A 21,142-nucleotide genomic window follows, 5' to 3' on the forward strand; every position below is an offset into this window, starting at 1 on the left:
TTAATTCCTAGTAGTATTACTATAAATAATCTACCAGCTGCTTTTTTGTTTACTGCATTTTAACAGGGAGATAAGCCTTAGGGACAATCTTACCTAACCTGGAACAAGTAGGGCCGAGCATATATAATTACAGTGAACGACAGCATCAACGCGAGAAGCCTATACACCCAAAAGCCTGTGAAACCCAAAACCGATTAAAAGGAGTGTTTTCCCCCCAACATTTAGTGCTGAACAAAATGGGAACTCCATTATACAGTTCCTCATCCTTCTAGAATCAACAAATAAAGAACTGTGTAACAGGGGTTTTGCTTTTTCTGAATTATGTTTTGTTTATCAATATTTATGGGAATAATAAAATGTAATTTACATTACCTAAAAGTCCTCCAATATATAGTAGCTGTTCCTAGCCAATTTTAGGTTTCATTATTTATTGAATTGATGACACAGCAATGCTGATTTACAGTTGTTCAACCTCACCTTTTATTTAAATTCAAAGTACACCACCCCCAACAAATAGCCATTATTTGAGAAAACAAGAAATCCTCCCTGTAATTAACAATCTTTGAGAATATATAATTTGTTACCTTTATTTACCTTTAGAACTCAAAGTCAAATATGTGGGCGTTACTAACATCATCAGGTTTCAGTCTGATAGCAGGTTGTAAAAGTGCAGATTGTATAAAAAAAATGCAGGAATGAAAGGGTCACCCAGCTTCATTTGATTTTACAAGAATAAAGGCCCTGAAGTTATGCAATGGGATGTCACTGTATGAACAGTTAACATGTTCATTTGAAATTGCTCTTAGTTATTTTAGCAGAGATGTTAACCTATTTAAAATAATAGATTAATTTTAATAGACACTAGGGGTGTACTATTTCCTGATCTGGGCTCACAGTATGCACCATGAGCACTGATACACACAGTGTATGAAACAATATTGAGAGTTTAGGGTAGGATGTTCTCTGTATGGATGTAATATCTCACACTTAGAATCTTTCTCTCCAGTTACTTCAGAGCAAATTGAAATCCTCCACAGAAGGTTCTTGCATCTCGCCGATGGGAAGTCTACAATGTGGTATTAGTATTGTCCTAGAAATTGTAATTTTATAACACTTATTCCTGAACTTTTTCCCCATAGGGGAGTTCCTGCTTGTCCACATAAAATGCTCATCCACTTTATTTTTACAGCAAAAGTAGCTTTGATACCATACCGGATCTGAAGTGCAATCCCATTAAGTCAAGAATTGTCAATGCATTTTTTGATAAGAGGTGAGTCTTCAGTTCAGTTTTTTAAACTTAAACTATTTATTATTATCACAGCTCTGATTGTATAATAAAAACTGACTGTTAATGCAACTTGGTGGTTTGGCCCACTTTGCTTTCATCCTTGAAATCTGGTTGCAGATCCAACCCAGACTGATAGAATGAAAGTCTCCTCACTCTACTGGGTGCACGCGAAGTGTGTTTGAGAAGTCCTAGCTGGTTCTCAGTAGATGTGGGCACACAGTACAAAACTGGCCCCCAAACTAAAAATCTTGGAGACCACAAGGATGGCTGGTGTGCAAAAATGGAAATATCACAGCATGCAGCAGGAAGTGCTTTTCTAGGTTGGGATTGAGGTACACTGATACAGTAGGGCAAAGGGGGCCTAGAATCTGAATGTAATCTGTGCTGTACCTGATCTGGGAATAATGGGTGCTTAAAATGGGAAAGTGTTCCATTTCCTAGAACAAAAATCACTCAACTCCAGCAGAATAAGGAACATAGGAACAGGAGTAGGCCATTCAGCCCCTCGTGCCTGCTCCGCCATTTGATAAGATCATGGCTGATCTGTGATCTAACTCCATATACCTACCTTTGGCCCGTATCCCTTAATACCTTTGGTTGCCAAAAAGCTATCTATCTCAGATTTAAATTTAGCAATTGAGCTAGTATCAATTGCCGTTTGCGGAAGAGAGTTCCAAACTTCTACAACCCTTTATGTGTAGAAATGTTTTCTAATCTCGCTCCTGAAAGGTCTGGCTCTAATTTTTAGACCGTGCCCCCTACTCCTAAAATCCCCAACCAGCAGAAATAGTTTCTCTCTATCCACCTTATCTGTTCCCCTTAATATCTTATAAAGATCAAAAAATTTAAAATATTTAAATTTGTGATACAATAATTTCATCCTAATTTCTATGTATATTGTCCTAGAACCCTGGGACTACAATCGAGTGGAACAGTTGATGAAATCACATTTGAAAACTTCCTGACCACTTTATCGTTTTTCCAACATATGGATGACAGCCACACAAAAGAGGACTTAGAATACTGCAAAACTGAAAAACTGAAATGTAAGGCACTAGTAATAACATTTTATCTTATTGGTGCACCAGTAAATCATGAATTAAGCAATGTAATAAATATTGTAGGAACTAGAAACAAATGTTGTCTAATTAAACTAACTTGGAAACCTGCAGTCTTCTTGAGCTGCTTGTTGCCTGTTGTAATCAGTGGCATTTCAGCTCACTGACGTATAGCTGTCAACACTGAGATAACAGTAACTTGTGATTATGAAACATGCCACATCCAAAATGTAAAATGTGGAGAGGACAAGTGAAAAATTCAGCCATCTGTCCTCCAAAGTTAATTGTTCCTCTAGACTCCACAGTTGTGAGTTGTTGGCCTTTGTCCTGCTTTACCCAGCTTCAGAACTGTAAAGATATTATTTGCTCAGCATCTCGCATTAATGTTGTGAGTCCTGATCATACATTTTCTTTTACGCATCATTGAATTTTTTTTTAATGTTTCTGATGCAAGTTCCTGAATTAGGTGCATTTCTGGAGAGAGAAAGGATTGAGGGGTATGGTTGGAAGGAAAGTAGCTGATTTATGAGGAAGGAATGGGCTTGTTGGGCCTAATGGCCTCGTCTTTCTGCTAAAAATTCCTCTGTTACTATGACGAGGACATGACATTCTGTTTATTCTAAATTTAACGTCATACTCCTCAGTAAAAATGTTATCACCATGATAAAAAAAAATGCTGTAAAGTTCTTTTTTAAATGTATTTATTTTAATTGAGGAAAAGGCTCTTTGCTTTTCTCCTCATTCCTTCATCTCTATGGACCATGTACCAGCAGTGCCAGTGAGGTCCCCATCTATTCCACTCAGAACCGCCTGCAAGAAGATGTACAACAATAGACCAAGGGGGGCATTCATATGAGAAAGTGCTTGGCTTCTACTTGGTTTTGCCTCACAGCTATGAACCTCAGATCAGGAACCCAGGAGTGTGGAGTAACGCAGAAAAGTGCCCATGTCTGAATAAGCTATGGCACCACATATTAGTTCTCCAAACTCTTTGTCACTGTACCATCTTTTAATTTATATTTAAAGGTGGCTGTCACACATTTGAGTTTTTATGCTAGATAATTCCTCTTGTTCAGCATTGTGGCCACTCCCATAACCAGACATTGCATCCTCCATGATCCAGAATGAATCTTTTCCTGTCCACTACCTAGATAAACAACAGTGAGACCCAGGGAACAAATTTTCTCTCTAAATGTCGACGTTAAAACAAACTCACTTCCTGTGCTGTGGAACAGATTTTGGCTTCAAACTGACCCAACTGTTCTGCTGGTCAAATAAACTGAAAACTTAGAGCTAGTCTCTGGCTTTTAGCTGGGCAATTGACACTGGCCCTTAGTGAATACAATACCAATTCCTTTGAAGTTATACAAAAGGCAATAGATGACCACATCTCTCATAATTACATTAGATCAAGGGCCATTCACAGAAGGCTATATTTCTCTTAAGAATGGTTAGCAAATCTTTGACAATGGCAAAGAACTCTGCAATTGAATGCAATGACTGTGCATTTTAAATAATTTACACCTCAGGTGTCCTATTGTGCCTGCCTTAGAAACTCGCACCTTATGAAGCCATTGCAGCAAGTGTGAGTCGTACCTGAAATAAAAGCAGAAAATGCTGGAGAAGCTCAGCAAGTGAGGCAGCATCTGTGGAGAAAGAAACAGAGTTAACATTTCAGTTCGAAGACCTTTCATCAGAACTGGAAGATGTTAAAGTTTTTAAGCAAGCACAGAGCCAGGGGAAGGCGGGGGGTGGGGGGGGGGGGAGTTGGAAGGGAGTGGAAGGGAAGGAAAGAACAAAAGGGAAGGTCTGTGACAGGGTAGAGGGAAAAAAGTGATTAAATGACAAAAGGGATGATGATGCAAGGCAGGGAGGGTGGTAATGGGACAGATGAAGAAACAAAGGATTGGTCAGGAGTAGCTGTAAATGGCAACAGCAGAACCATTACCAGCACCTGCTGACTGAAAAAATAGCAGCAGTGGTTATGATCTGAAGTTATTGAAATCAATGTTGAGTCTGGACGCAACAATGATTTCAATAACTTCAGATCATAACCACTGCTCCCATTTTTTCGGTCAGCTTGTGTTGATAATGATTCTGCTGTTGCCATTTACAGCTACTCCTGACCAATCCTTTGTTTCTTCATCTGTCCCATTACCACCTTCCTTGCCTTGCACCATCATCCCTTTTGTCATTTAATCACTCATGCCCTCTACCCTATCACAGACCTTCCCTTTTTGTTCTTTCCTCACCGTCCCTCCCTCCCCCAGCCTTTCCCTTGCTCTGTACTTGCTTAAAAACTTTAACTCTTTAACATCTTCCAGTTCTGATGAAAGGTCTTCGACCTGAAACTTTAACTCTCTTTTCTTTCTCCACAGATGCTGCCTCACTTGCTGAGCTTCTCCAGCAATTTCTGTTTTTATTTCAGATTGCCAGCATCTGCAGTATTTTGCTTTTGAGTCGTACTTGAGTTGATAGCTTTTCTGTTGAGAAACATCCTGTGTGACCTTGTATGTTAATCCCTTACATGCTGTTTCCAGCAATATAAAATACAAATTCAAAATGGACAAAAATAATCCATTCTTGACACGACTACATATAAAACAATTTGCCTGAAATTATATTTCATCTGAGAAGTTCTTTATGGAATGTTGCACAAGCTAAAATGGATTTTTATGTGTGGTCAAACAGCTATAAATTGATATTGCTGTGTGAACTGATTGCTGTGCTATTTATAGTTTTGGAGAAATACACAGATGATTAGAACTTAATAAGGTGGAAACAAAAGAATTCAGCCCATAAACCATATTTCTTTTTGTTCGATAAGTTATTTTTCTCCCTTTTCCTCTTAAGTCCCTCCTCATTAACCTTATCTAGGCAAGAGTTCAAGTTTGAGGCCTGTTACAAGGCTTTCACCAACGCCTGGATAAGGAAGAGGCATGTCAGATAGCCCAGTGTGATTGATCCTCCGATGTTCTCCTTTGCAGAGAGACCCCCCCAGCCTTTGCTCAGCTGAGATCCTAACATTCACTGTGTGGGAATCACAGCTGGAAGCCCTCATTCTACCACTCTGTGATGAAGGGACATCACCTCTAACATGCTACACTACCATGTCACTCACCAAATTTGCACTCAAGTTTATATCTATTCCCTGTTCAGTCAAGAATATCTCCATTTCCTTTTGAATGTTTCAACTGTTAGGTGGCAGTCTATTCTTTAAATTAACAGCCATAAGTGCAAAAGATTTACTCAATAACTTATGTTTAGCTTTCATCAAATTATAGTCATTTTTGCTAGTTTTCTTCATTTGGTTCAATCCTTTCATGAATTCCTTTCATGATTTTAACAGCACACCCAAACAGATATCAAATTCCTATTCCAGAAGCCAAACCTATGCCAACATATATGGAAATTCCACTCATTACAGAGATGTTGAGATATATCAAATTTTGATAGTGGCAAAACCAAAGCAAGTTACGCAATAACAAGGACAAGGATTTCACAAGGTTATTACTTTCAGTGGAGTACTTTATTTTCTAAGGTTTTCTATGTTTTTATCTTTCTTGTGCACCAGTAGATTAAAGATTAGGAAAGGAAGCAAATATTAGTCACTTAGCTGCAATGGAACATGATAAGGAGAAAATGCATCATGCGAAAGACGTGGCTACAGGAACAGAGTGAGGACCTCAGTGTAGTACTATTCATCACGGGACTGTTATTAATTGTTATACGATGTATTATGCAGACCAGGTGTCACATTGCAGTTGCACTCCCTTCATTCAGAAAAGTGCAAACACACAACAGTAAACGTGTGGAACAATTTTAAAAATCTATTTAAATAGTTTGAGATCCGGCCCCCTCTACAGCTTCTCCAATATCCTCACAGCACAAGAGTCACACCCAGCATAGGAATCAGCCCATGACAGACAGCTGCCTATTGCACAATAGCCTGCGTTAATATTTTTTAAAATTCATTCTTGGCATATGAGCATCGATGGCAAAGCCGGCATTTATTGCCCATCCCTAGTTGCCCTTGAGAAGGTGGTGGTGAGTCATCTTCTTGAACCACTGCAGTCGGTGTGATGAAGATACTTCCATAGTGCTGTTAGGTAGGGAGTTGCTGGATTTTGACCCAGCAACGATGAAGGAACAGTTATATATTTCCAAATCAGGATGATGTGTGATGGGGGGGGGGGGGGTGGGGAGGAGATATAAGTGACTGAGCGGATGCCAAATAAGCGGAGGGGCGGCCATGCAGGGTGAGGATGAGGAAAATTACACCTCAGGACTCAGGGCAGCAGGAGGAAGTGGGCAGAAGTCGCAGGGAACATCAGGTAACAGGTTCAATTTTTACTGGCCTCACGTGGGCAGTGCTGTGAAGAACAATGCCACTGTACCAGCTGCCTTGGAGGCAGAGATGCACAATTCAATGGAAGGTAAATAGGTAAGTTTAAATGTTGAATAACCATAAGTGTAAGTAAGATAAGTCCCTATTTAAAACAGGGCACGGTGATAAATACTGCCTTGCCAGTGTCACCCACATCCCAACAGAAAAAAAATCAGTTTTACATCCTTAACTATTTTAAAGTTGAGAGTACACAACAAGATGTGGCACATTAGTTGATCCCTGATGTTTGTCAGCATTGAGGAAAAGAGCAGGCAATAGGCCTGACAGCACGAGATAGGGTGGGGGTTGATTCCATATCTAGCAGCACTGGATGGGGTGGGGAGTGATTCCATATCTAGAAGTACTAGATGGGGTGGGGGTTGATTCCATATTTAGCAGTACTGGATGGGGTGGGAAGTGATTCATATCTAGAAGTACTAGATGGGGTTGGGGGTGATTCCATATCTAGAAGTACTAGATGGGGTGGGGGTGATTCCATATTTAGCAGTACTGGATGGGGTGGGAAGTGATTCATATCTAGAAGTACTAGATGGGGTTGGGGGTGATTCCATATCTAGAAGTACTAGATGGGGTGGGGGTGATTCCATATTTAGCAGTACTGGATGGGGTGGGAAGTGATTCATATCTAGAAGTACTAGATGGGGTGGGGGTGATTCCATATTTAGCAGTACTGGATGGGGTGGGAAGTGATTCATATCTAGAAGTACTAGATGGGGTTGGGGGTGATTCCATATTTAGCAGTACTGGATGGGGTGGGGAGTGATTCATATCTAGCAGTACTGGTTTGTTACATCCTAACGGACCTCTGTAAACATTGAGTTTGACGTTTTGTGTTTGTTTATCTCTCTCCTTCTCTCACACATCCACATACAGGGCTATAACAAAATGTAAACATTTTAATTATGAACACAGGTGGTAACTAGAGCTTTTAAAATTAAAGTTTGTTTTTTAGTTTGAAAAAGAACTTAAATCAAGATGAGAAAATGCAATCTGTGTGTCTCTTTTTCTGTGTGTCTTTGTGTCCCTGTGTCTGATGTTAGAAAATGTAAACATTTTAATTACTAACTATCAACACAACACAGTGGAGTTGTCTCAAATGTCCTCCATGGCCTCACCCCTCCCTATCTCTGTAACCTCCTCCAGCCCCAGAACCCTCCAACATCTCTGTACTCCTCCAAATCTCACCTCTTGCACATCCTCGATTTCCTTCACTTCACCATTGGCAGCCGTGTCTTCAGCTGCCTAGGCCCTAAGCTCTGGAATTCCCTTCCTAAACCTTTCCGCCTCTCTACCTCTCTCTCCTTTAAGTCGCTCCTTAAAACCTACCTCTTTTCCAAGCTTTTGGTCACCAGTCTTAGTATCTCTTTATGTGGCTCGGTGTCAAATTTTGTCTGATAACAATCCAATGAAGTGCCTTGGGACGTTTTACTACGTTAAAGGGGCTATATAAAAACAAGTTATTGTCTGTTTCAAAATGTAACTATTTTTGTGAAAAAATAAACTCAAATTACCCCTTATATTGAGCATTAGTTAGTAAGTTACAGAGAAAAAGTGGCAGCTGAAAAAATTTCAGAAAACAAGCTGAGCGATTTGTGAGGAAAAGATAATATTGGTGAATGTTCCATTATAAATGTGGATAGAGGCATTTGTAATGGGAAAACGGGACAAAACATGACAACAGAAAGTAAGGTTCTGTAGACAGGAAGTGCACATAGATGTAAGAAGATATATAGATAGCCGGTAGCAGAGCCTCAGCAAAGGCTGAAGAATGGGGAGTAATGAACTGCATTTTCTTTTTATTCAGCCAGGAGTGGGACTTCAATTAGAAAGAAAAAACACAGGAAATACATAGAAGTTACAACATAGAAACAGGTCATTCTGCTCAACCAGTCTGTGTCAATGTTTACTCTCCAAGCAAGCAGATAATTCTAATTACTTTTACCCGCCCTGTTTCATGTCCCTTTAATCCCTTTTCCTTTATCCACTCTCTAATCTAATCTTGAACGTTGACATAATTTCTGCCTCAACCACTAACCCTGGAAGTGAATTCCACAGCCTCACAACTCTCTGTGTGAAGAAGTTTCTCCTGCCCTCTGTTCTAAATCTCTTACATGTAAGTCTTGTACCTATGGGTCCTAGTTTTAGACCCCTCAACTACTGGAAACAGAATGCTTCTATCTACCTTGTCCTATCCTTTCATAATTTAAACACTTCTATCATATCGCCCCGTAATCTGCAATCTTCTAACAAAAAAAGACCCAATTTTTCAAGTTTTTCTTCACATTTGTATTTCCTTATATTAAATAGAATCCTAGTGAATCTGCATTGTACCCTCTCCAAATTCTCAATATCCTTCCTATAGTGTGGAGCCCAATACTGCATACAGTACTCTAACTGAGGCCTTATACAAGCTCACGAGTACCTCTTGGCTTTTATATTGTATATCTCTTGAGAGAAAACCTAGAAATCCATTTAGTTTTTTTACAGCCTTATCAACCTGAGGTGCTGCCTTTAATGTCCTGTGAACCTGTAGCCCCAAATCCCTTTGCTCTTCCACAGTACCAAGCTTACTTCCATTTAGAGCAAATGAATTACTGGAAATATCCCTCTCTGTCTCTGCCCCTAATCTCCCTCCCTCCCCTTTCAGGAATGGACAATAGCGCCACATTTTTTAATTAAAAAAAAATTGGAGTGCAGCCGGGCAAAACAGGGCCGCATTTTTCAATTTTTTTGCATAGCTGAAGTCCGAAGCCAAAGAGCACAGAACAGCGGCCTGCATTTCTTTAATAGCCAGGAGCAGAGCCGAAGACAAAAGCTAAAGGGTAGGGGGCAGTATGCTGCACCAATGAGCCAGCTTTTAATGATTCATGTACTGGACTCTTAAATCCCCTTTTTCATCCAACCCCCTAGCACTTCATCATTTAAATTATACTCTCATCTGCCATTTTTACACCCATAGTGTACAACCTGACATTTTGTTACTTTGAACTGCAGCTGATGTCTCTCTGCCCATTTGTTTAATCTCCCTATGCCCTTTTGTGATTTTCTGCTCTCTTCACATTTCCTGCACTTCCCTCACACACTATGAAGCACCTTGGGACATTTTTATACATCAAAAAGTGCTATATAAATGCTAGCTGTTGTTATTCGTTTGGTACGGCACTAAGAGAGTTAATACTATATATTTATATAGTACAATCATTTTAAGCCTCTGGTTCCTCTCGCAGATATTGTTATGCTACCTGCACTTATGTGAAAGGTAAGTTAAAAAAATTAGAAGCTTCTAGTATGTGAGCAAAAAGGAGGCTCATAGTTTGTTAAACAGTTAACACTATATACTTGCATAGTATAATGAGTTTAAGTGCTTATAAGAATTCTTGCTTTTTAACAATTAAGTAGTGCCTTAGCCACCATGAAGAGCAGTCACTTGAAAAAATAAATCCTGGAAGGAGGAGGAGTGCATGTAAATAGGGTTGGGGTAATGGGAGCTCAGGGAACAAGGGGTTGTGAACTTAGAGGTGGACGGGTCATGTACTATGATGTGGGGGCAGAGGACACAAGACCCAAGGTGACAGGCTCAAGGACTGATCGCTACACTAAGAAGCATATGAAATGGGAGGGGGTGAGAGTTGGCTACAATGCAATCTGGCAGCCAGAAGTGGGTCAGGCAGGTAGTCCCGAGTGGTAGACTCGAAGTCAGCCACAGTATTAACAAGAAAAGACAAGGCAGGTGGGGGATAGGAATGCCATGGCCCAAGGCTATGAATCAGGTGACCTGAAATGGTGGGTACATGGAAAGCCCACAAATGAGCAAGGGGATCCTAAGTATCTGATTTACCAGGTGAAAATCCCAAAAATCAGGCTTTGAACACTTGATAAATGAGTAAGAGCACCTGAAAAATCAAAATGGTGGATGAATCTGGGCAACTCATTCTACAATGCAACCTATCGACAGGAGGTCAGAAACTACCATGTGACTCGCAAAAATGTTTACATACAATATTTGCATATTAAATGTGGACTTGAAAGCATTACTCAAAAATTGTGACACAGGAAGTAAAGGTAATGTGGACAGGATGTGTATGCAGTTTCAAGACTTTTAACATAGTACAAACAGATCGATATAAGGAAATCCACGGGCAATAGTACCAATACCTGGAGGACGACGTCACTGATCTGAGGAGGTTCCTTTCATCCCAACTCTAGGCGTCCTTCCTCCCAACCAATTTTCTATGCATACCACAAAGCTATTTCCATTTCAAAATGCCTCTAATTTTAGCTAGCAATTTGTTGTGTAGGACCTTATCCATTGCCCTTTCAAAGGCTACGTATATGGCATCTCGTGGCTAATATTTATCCGTCAACCAACACCACTAAAGCAGATTATCTGACCATTTATTTCATTGTTGTTTGTGGGTTCTTTCTGTGCGCAAATTAGCTGCCGCGTTTTCCTACATTAAAATAATGACTCCACTTCAAAAGTAAGTGAAGTGCTTCGGGATATCCTGACATTGTGAAAGTTGCTATATGAATGCAAATTTTTTCTTTATTTCACTTTGCAATGTCTTATGCAATTTCGAATCAAATATCCTTAATCTGCATTTACCAGTCTTTGGTTTGTACTCATCCCTTATACGCTTTGATGTGCCCTGAAACGTATTCTATTTATTCACAACTGAAGTTTTTTTAAAAGTACAAATGCCCAGTCAATCTGTTTAAGCTCTTTGTTCATTGGTTTTTACAGTTGAATATCTGAATTTTGATTTACAGTTTTGGTGCATGCCAGATAATGTCAAATTAATCCTGTTATGGTCGCTATCACCCAGGAAGCCACTACTTCCATTTCCAATAATGCTATCTATGTCACTTGTTACCAGTCCGAGGTATGCGTAACCTCTCAGGGCATCCCTAATATTCTGGACCAGACAGTAGTCATGTATTACATTCAGACTCTAGACCACGTGGACATTTTCAACATACTGTTGTGAAAATGCTGCATCATTGTGTGAAGAAACTTACAAGTTAACATTAGAATTTTGCTTGAGCCCGTTACCATTGTAACTTGTTAGACTGCGTCACAACCCCATGAGAGAATTGTGCTGGCTAGAATCCTTCGCTGTTGATGCTTCAAGAACACCATCATAAATTTTCCCTTCACCATCAACCATTCCTGCACAAAAATGATGCGAGAGTATGTTAGACTTGCGTATCGTTAAGGAAGAAATATTGTAGTTTAGCCAATGAGAAAATACTGTTATTTGTATTTGACATTGCACCTAGTTTTTGTGCATGAATCCACCAAAGGAAAGTCAAGCAGAGCACTGCTTTGTACCAGAAAGGACAAAGATTGTGTAAATAACACAATCAGGTTTATGTTATTGAATATTTCACCATCTCCTCAATTTAACCTTTGTTGTGTGATGTCTGTATTTCTCCCTCACCATAGGATGGTCCAGCCTCTTAACATCCTATAGACGTCACCAATGAAACTCTATCGTCAACCAATCAGGAGGTGCACTTGAGACAGAGGGAGGGGATTGATTTACCCCTTTTAGAATCAGAATCATGGAGTACTCCTTTAACACCCTCTGTAGTAGCTGTTAACACGTATACCAATATTTTATAACAAAAAAATCCCTATTTTTACTGCATTTATCATTGTAGCTGTGCAGTGAAGTTATTTTCAGAGGCAAATGATTTTGCTTTAAATCTTCTGTTTATCAGCTGCTCAGTTACTTCAGAACTTGAGCAGTCTGATAGTATTTCCAATTTAATATCATTAATTGCTTAATAATATTTGGTGATGTTATTGTGTGCATTAATATTGCTGTGTAAGTAACAAATTTTCTGAAGCACATTGTTGGAGCATTTACTGCTCTATAGGGTAAAGCTCATCTGCACTAATTTAAACTATCTTATATTTCTTCCAGTTTTATTTCGCATGTATGACACTAATGGAGATGGAAAAATCACCTTGGAAGAATTAAGAGAGGTTGTATATCTTTTAGTCTCACTGTTTAAATTCAAAGTATTTAAAGGCTAACATTATGGCATTTGATGCCATGTAATCTGTACCAAATATATGTAATATGGGAAACATGAGGCGATGGGCACCTAACTCCTAAGCCCAAAAGGCAAGTGAATTATGTAAGCCGAACACATTAATAGTAATTAATTATTTGTAAACTGCAAAGACATGTCTTGTATCTTATTTATACTGCGCATCATTGTGATGTTACATATTGGTGAGAGATATCAATTGTTTTATGTCAAATTATTAGTTTCATTTGGCATACTTAGAGGTGAAAAAGAACTGAGCTCAGTCATGGGAATTTAACATCTTATAAAAGGGTTATTCATCCATGAGTGTGGTGGATGTCAGGCAGCATGCTTGTAGTAAATAACTGAAAAATAAAGTTCAGTCAGATGAGATAACACTCTACAAAGAGAGCAGCAACAACAGGTGGGTCTGACCAAAAGGGATAGTAGCAACAGCAAGAAGGACAGGGCAGGGGAAATAGAGGCAACAAGATGGACAGTTCAGAAAAGATGGAGGCAACAAAAGGGACCGGGTAGAAGAGATAGAGGCAACAAGAGGGAAAAGCCAGAAGGGAGAGATGAGGATGTTAAGAGAATAGGCTGGAAGGGAAAACTGTGACCCAATGGGTGAGCTCCAATGATGGGAAGGGGTCTGCTGAGAATGAGAGGGGCATTATGGAAGGGAAAGGAGTGCTGATGAGGGGGACATGCTAGAAGTCAGACTTTAAAGGAGAATGGCTACAATCAAAGGGACAGAGTAGGAGGAACTGCATCAATACTGAGGACAGGTTGGGAGGGAGTGTGATGATAACCAGAGGTAAAGGCTGCAAGGAAGAATAGTGATGATGAGTCACAAGAAAAATGTAAAGTGGTGACAATGAGAAGAATGAACCAAAAGGGTGAGACACAACAAGAGGCATAAGCCTGAAGCAAAAGGTGGCAATCAGAAAGACAAGCTGGATGGAAGAGAGGCAACAATGAAAAATGTTGGTGAGGCCAATGGTGGAGTTAGAAAATTCCAAAGTAGAAGTAGAAAACAAACCACCACAAATAAATCACCAAACATGACAAACTACTACTGAATCAATTTTTAATACCACACATCTTGTTATTTGATGTTGTGTACCTTCAACAGCAACAAACATTTATATGGCGCCTTTAACGTAGTAAAACATCCTAAGGCACTTCACAGGAGCGTTATCAAACAAAATTTGACACCGAGCCACATAAGGATATTAGGACAGGTGACCAAATGCTTGGTCAAAGAGGTAGGTTTCAAGGAGCGTCTTAAAGGAGGAAAGAGGTAAAAAGGCGAAGAGGTTTAGGGAGGGAATTCCAGAGCTTAGGACCTAGGCATCTGAAGGCATGGCCACCAATAAAATTGGGGATGCGCAAGAGGCAAGAATTGGAGGAACGCAGAGATCGTGGAGTGCTGTAGGCTGGAGGAGGTTACAGAGATAGGGAGGGGCGAGGCCATGAGGGATTTGAAATCAAGGATGAGAATTTTAAAATCGAGGCCTTCCCGGACCGGGAGCCAATGTAGGTCAGGAAGCACAGGGGTGATGGGTGAATGGGACTTGGTGCAAGTTAGGATACGGGCAGCAGAGTTTTGGATTAGCTCAAGTTTATGGATGGCGGAAGATGGGAGGCCTGTATCACAATTGGCAGTAATACTATTGCACGTATCTCACTGCTCCTGGCTCAGTGGGAGCACTTTCGCCTCTGAGTTAGACAGCGCAAATTGGCTGCTGTGTTTGCTTACATTACAACAGTGACTACACTTCAAAAGTACTTGATCGGCTGAGAAGCGCTTTGGGATGTCCAGGTGCTATATAAATGCAAGTTCTATCTTGAAACTGTCCATTCACTGTGCAGCTGTGCAATTGTAAATAAAAATTAACTTTTAAAATAAATTACTCATTACTGTATAAACGAATACAACAAGAGTGAGTTAAAGGGTGTAATTCAGTCTCTGGATTCAAACATCATTTTGAAACCACTAGTCTGGTTCTCATGATGTAGAAGACCTCAATTAATGTACTGCCTTCTAACTAATTGTTAGGTTTTCATTATTCTCTGTAATATAATTTAAAATCTGTATTGTCTACTTTTTATTCAGATTGTAGGTGAACTATTATCCAAGACATCGACTACAGAAAAGACTTTTTCATCAATTGCAGATGCTGCTATGTTGGAGGCTGCAACTATCTGTGTAGGACAAATGGTTTGTGACATTTTAGATTCACGTTCATACAGTTACAAGATGTTACTGTAATATTTGATTCCTTTTCCATCCATACCACTCTTTTCATAATTATAAACTTTGTAGGTCCTACAAAGAGGCAAGAGGATACATACTGTGACTTTTGTGTGACAAAGCTGAGAGGCTGTTATGGTCAGGAGTCAAGGCTGAAAAGGGTTATCAAACTGCAAGCTCCAGGCGTGTATTCTATTTATGGAGGGTATTTAGGATCTCACAGAGAGAAGAACATCTGTATGAGTGCACACTGATAATTATTCTAAATTGCTGAGAGATGACTTTTGAATTTAGTGCTTAAAATGCAGAACGTCTTTGAAAATAATCTTGAAAGATTTGGTAAACTATACAAACCATAACAGAAGCATTTATGCATATAGTCACAATAGTTTATAATGGCTCTTGTACAGAAGGAATTTTTAGATTGATGTACAGTAGGACTTAACCACCAGCAGAATTGAACCATAGTGAATTCTCCATCCTGGTGTTAAAGAGGCGATTTGAATACTTTAATACAGAAGGTCTGTATGAACTGGATGCAATTTTAACAACAGGGGCTCCCACACGCCTGACTGCATGACCTCAAACAGTTGGAGGTCTGTCCTTTTGAAGGCAAAATGGCCCACTGGTAAAAAGGATAACACTTTAAAAAATTTTACTGCCCACTGTGGTGTTAAAAGGTTTTTATGTTTCATTTTTTTGTTTCCTTTTTTATGGGGAGACCCATTGGCTGTAATTCTCCGCTTCCGCACACAATGGCTTGCAAATTTCAGCCCATTAAAATGAACATGCCTTATTTGCAGGCTGGCCAACACGTAAACAGAAAACGCCAGCCATTATTTTTAAGGTATTTTCTTGCAAATAGGGTGGGGACTCTCCCTCTGCATTATCCCCCTCCCTGTGGGAGAGTGCTTGGTCTGTGCTCAGAGATGGCATACAGAGTGAACATGAATTATAGCACTCCATGCTGCAGTAAATTGGGGGTCCACCAGCCTCCCCTTACTCTGATTTTACAAAGAATTGTCATCTAACTAAATAAAAATGCGTGGCTGAGGATAAGTAATCTGTAATGACTCGCCACATGTAGAGAAGTTGCAGAAACATAGGAGGATTTGTTTATATGTGATCGGCCTGTCTGGAATTTTAAATGACCTTGACATTCATTTTAATATAACGGCTGGTGATACTTGGTATGTGTTTAACAAAACAGCTGAATACATCACGTGTAATCCTGTAAAGAAGTTAAACAGCAGTTCTACCAATGCAAATTATCACTGTATAATTATAAATATTTAGTCTTCAGAGGAGAATGATGTAATCAATCAAGTAAAATCCCTTTACATGTGCCACTGAAACCCTAATCCATGCCTTTATCACATCGAGCCTAGACTTCTCCAATGCTTTTCTTTCCAGCCTCCCCATTTCTATCCTTAAACTACAAATAATCCAGAATACCTTGAGCCACATTCTCAGCTGTGCTAAGGCCACTTCCCCATCACCCCAATCCATGTCAATCCTTGCATACCTTCACTCTCTGACACAAACCTATTTCTAGTTTCCCACTCCCTCTACTCAAGCATTGGTTGCTGCTCCTTTAGTTACCATGCCACAACCTTCTGGAATTCCCTTCCTCACTGTTACCTCTCTTTCTATTAGCAGTGCTCCTATAGGCAGTGCTTTCATCTTCTCCCATCCCCTCTTTTCCCTTTCTTCCTCCTGTTTAGTATCCACCCTGTAAAGCATTCAGAGACATCTTATAGAAATGTAAGATACTGCATTTTGATACATATGTGGGTTGTTCTCTGCAAATGCATGCTCTTATAACAAAGGACTCAAAGGGAAACACCAAACAGTTTGAGTGGTATACAGTAAAATATTTTCACAATGCAGCAACAGTGTACATTGTTTTTGGGCCTTGGGCAAACCATAGAGAGACTTGTGTTTAACCTACAATCTGTATTATATAATGTTTTGGAACACCAACAATCTATTAATATTGTTTCTTACTGCAAAGAAAAGTCAGCTTGACTTACCCTACTTTGGGTACTGGATTACTTTTCTAACTACACAAACTGCAATTAAAATTGGCAGTTACTCTACTCCCTATCTTGAGCTTCCTAGTGTGTCAAAGTGCAACACAGGATGGAACGTAGGTATGTGGAGGAGGCCTTTATTTGGAAAAAAATTTCATAATTCCAGATGAGCAACATTCCTTTCCTGCTTCTATTTTGCTCACTATTTACTACATTGACAAGTTTTGTATCATCTGCAAACTGCGAAATTGTACTCTCTATACCCAAGTCCAGGTCATTTTTATATAAGAAAAGCAATGGTCCTAATACTGACTTCTGGGGGAACCCCACCGCATACTTTTCTCCAGTCAGAAAAACATCTGTTCACCACTACTCTCTGCCCCCTATCCCTTAGCCAATTACATACCCAACTTACCATCGTCCCTTTAAACCCATGTGCTTCTATTTTCTGAATATGTGTGTTATGTGGTACTTTATCAAATGCCTTTTGAAAGTCCATATATACATCTACTGCACTATCTTCATCAACCCTCTCTGTTACTTCACCAAAGAACTCAATCAGGTTAGTCAGACACGATTTGCCTTTAACAAATCCGTGCTGGCTGTCCCTTATTAACCCATGCTTCAAGCAAGAATTAATTTTGTCCTCGACAATGGTCTCTAGTAGTTTTCCCACCACTGACATTAGACTGACTGACCTGTAGTTACCAGGTTCATCCTTCTCCCCTTTTTTGAAAAGGGGCATAACATTTGCAATCCTCCAGACCTCTGGCACCACACCCATATCCAAGGAGGACTGAAAGATTGTGGTCAGAGCTTCTGCTATCTCCACCCGAGCTTCCCTCAAGCAACTGAGAATGCATCCCATCTGGACCAGGTGACTTGTTAACTTTGAGTGATGCCAACCTATTTAGCACCTCCTTTCTATTTTTACCTTATCCAATAACTCTACTCCCCCCTCCTCTACTGCAACATTAACTTCATCCTCTTCTTTTGTGAAGACAGATGCGAAGTACTCATTCAGTACCTCAGTCATGCCCTCTGCCGCCACAAGATGATTTCCTTTTTTGTCCCTAATCAGCCCCACCATTTCTTTCGCTATCCTTTTACTTTGTATGTTTATAAAAGATTTTTGGGTTCCCTTTTATGATACCCGCTAATCTTTTCTCATATTCTCTCCTTGCCCTTATATCGTTTTTCAATTTCCCCCTGCACTCTCAGTATTCTGCCTGGTTTTCGACTGTAATCTGTACCTGACATTTGTCATAAACATCCTTTTTCTGTTTTATTTTAACCTCTATTTCCTCAATCATCCAGGTTCTAGCTTTGGATGCACAATCTTTCCTCCTCATGGGAATATGCTTGGTTTATACCCAAACTACCTCCACCTTGAAGGCCTGCCTTTGCTCATTTACTGTTTTCCTGTCCAATCTTTGTTTCCAGTCCACCTGTGCTAGATCCCTTCTCAAATCAGTGAAATTGGCTCTCTTCCAGTCGGATATTTTCACCTTTGATTTTTCTTTATCCCTTTCCATAACTACTTTAAACCTAATTATATGATCGCTATTACCCAGATGTTATCCCACTGAAACACACTCCACTTGCCCTACTTCATTCCCCAGAACTAGATCCAGCACTGCTTCCTTCCTTGTTGGGCTGGAAACATACTGATTAAGAAAGATCTCCTGTACACATTTTAGGAATTCTTTACACTCCTTGCCCTTTACTCTGTTTTTTCCTCAGTCTATATTAGGGTAACTGAAGTCCCCTACTAGTACTGCTTTATTATTTTTACATTTCTATGTAATTTGCCTACAGATTTGCTCCTCTATCTCCTTCTCACTATTTGGGGGTCTATAGTAAACACTCAGCAATGGAACAGCTCCTTTTCTGTTCTTTAACTCTAACCAAATAGATTCAGTCTTTGAACCCCCTCGTATATCGTCCCTCTGTAGAACTGTAATAGTGGGCTCTATTTTAGCACCCGCTATCGGGTGCGTTCTTGGCGGGGGGGGCACCGAAAATCGGAGAATCCCGGCGCGGTACTGGAGCCCGCCCCGAACCCGCGCACTTCCGGGTTCCCCGCTGACGCGCCGGCGTGCGCGCGCAGCCCCCGCTGGTGGGAATCCCGCAGGCAATTAAAGCCAGCGGGATGCCACTTGACAGTATTTATTTAGGTATTTCAGATCATTAACTGACCTGATTAAGGGACTATGTGGGATTTTAGAACAAAGTGGGACTGTTTCCCACACTGGGGGAAAACACTCCCAGATCAAATGGACGTGTTGCAGCTGTCAACCCCTCAGATAATGAAGCAGTCCAAGCCCGCATGCAGCAAGACCTGGACAACATCCAGGCTTGGGCTCATAAGTGGCAAGTAACATTCGCGCCAGATAAGTGTCAGGCAATGACCATCTCCAACAAGAGAGAGTCTAACCACCTCCCCTTGACATTCAACGGCATTACCATCGCCGAATCCCCCACCATCAACATCCTGAGGGTCACCATTGACCAGAAACTTAACTGGACCAGCCATATAAATACTGTGGCTACGAGAGCAGGTCAGAGGCTGGGTATTCTGCGGCGAGTGACTCACCTCCTGACTCCCCAAAGCCTTTCCACCATCTACAAGGCACAAGTCAGGAGTGTGATGGAATACTCTCCACTTGCCTGGATGAGTGCAGCTCCAACAACACTCAAGAAGCTCAACACCATCCAAGATAAAGCAGCCCGCTTGATTGGCACCCCATCCACCACCCTAAACATTCACTCCCTTCACCACCGGCACACTGTGACCGCAGTGTGCACCATCCACAGGATGCACTGCAGCAACTCGCCAAGGCTTCTTCGACAGCACCTCCCAAACCCGCGACCTCTACCACCTAGAAGGACAAGAGCAGCAGGCGCATGGGAACAACACCACCTGCACGTTCCCCTCCAAGTCACACACCATCCCGACTTGGAAATATATCGCCGTTCCTTCATTGTCGCTGGGTCAAAATCCTGGAACTCCCTTCCTAACAGCACTGTGGGAGAACCGTCACCACACGGACTGCAGCGGTTCAAGAAGGCGGCGCACCACCACCTTCTCGAGGGCAATTAGGGATGGGCAATAAATGCTGGCCTCGCCAGCGACGCCCACATCCCGTGAACGAATAAAAAAAAGAGCCATGAGATTGTATGAGGATTGGGTTGAGTGGTAGTGGCGGGATGAGTACTGGCGAGGTGAGTAGGTGCAGGTAAGATGAGGATGAGGTTTGAGTGGGTATGAGGGGTGATGTGACAGAGTTGTGTTGGCAGTGCTGAAGGAGATGTGGGGTGGGGGCAGTGATGTGGCAGACGGAGTGTAGGGGAAAGACTACGTGTACTCACTTTGGCTGACCTGCTGAGGTCATTGGAGCGCCTCCTGCACTGTATGCAGGTGGGCGATATGTAGGTTGCGCCGGTGACCTCCTCTGCCACCTCGAGCCAGGCCTTCCTGGTGGCAGAGGCAGGCCGCTTCCTCCCGCACGCCGGGAGGAAGATCTCTGTCCTCCCCCTCCTCCTCACCCCATGTATTGATACCTGGAGTGAGGCATCATTAAATTGGGAGCAGCCTTCCCCATGGGCTACTCTATGCTGTAATTTTTGCTATTTGTTGCAGCATCTGTCAGTGGAGGACTGCCCCTTTAAATAGAGCGCCTCCAGCTAACAGATCTTACTGCGCATGCGCAGCCCGCCCGACGCGCAGATCAGCAGTGGGGAACCCGGAGGAGCAGGTAAGTGGATCCAATTAGTGGACTGGATCCTACAATTGCGCGGGAAACTGACTAATTTCACCGGGCACGTTACCAATGCACCCGATAGCCCCCCCAAGAACCCGCAGCCCTGCTAACATCGGGCCCATTCCCCACCCCCGTCTTTTTTCCTTCCCTATCTCTCCTGAATACATTGTCGCCAGGAATGTTTAGTTCCCATCCCTGCCCACGTTTAAGCCAGGTCTCCGTAATAGCCACTATATCATAACCCTATGTGGCAACTTGCACCTGTGGCTGGTCAACCTTATACGTAATACTCCTT

General features: G+C 41.3%; 1 protein-coding gene across 2 annotated transcripts in view; it reads left to right on the forward strand.

Annotated features, from left to right (window-relative positions):
- tesca (tescalcin a) overlaps positions 1-21,142 on the forward strand; it is a 52,894-nt gene that overhangs the window by 17,596 nt on the left and 14,156 nt on the right. For both annotated transcript variants that reach the window (XM_068005714.1, XM_068005715.1), the window contains exons 3-7: positions 1,007-1,076; positions 1,190-1,270; positions 2,195-2,334; positions 12,685-12,746; positions 14,913-15,017. In XM_068005714.1, coding sequence (XP_067861815.1) covers positions 1,007-1,076; positions 1,190-1,270; positions 2,195-2,334; positions 12,685-12,746; positions 14,913-15,017 — 458 coding nt within the window. The remainder of the gene's footprint in view (positions 1-1,006; positions 1,077-1,189; positions 1,271-2,194; positions 2,335-12,684; positions 12,747-14,912; positions 15,018-21,142) is intronic.

This window comes from Heptranchias perlo, chromosome 25, assembly GCF_035084215.1.
Source record: "Heptranchias perlo isolate sHepPer1 chromosome 25, sHepPer1.hap1, whole genome shotgun sequence".
NCBI classification, from domain to species: domain Eukaryota; kingdom Metazoa; phylum Chordata; class Chondrichthyes; order Hexanchiformes; family Hexanchidae; genus Heptranchias; species Heptranchias perlo.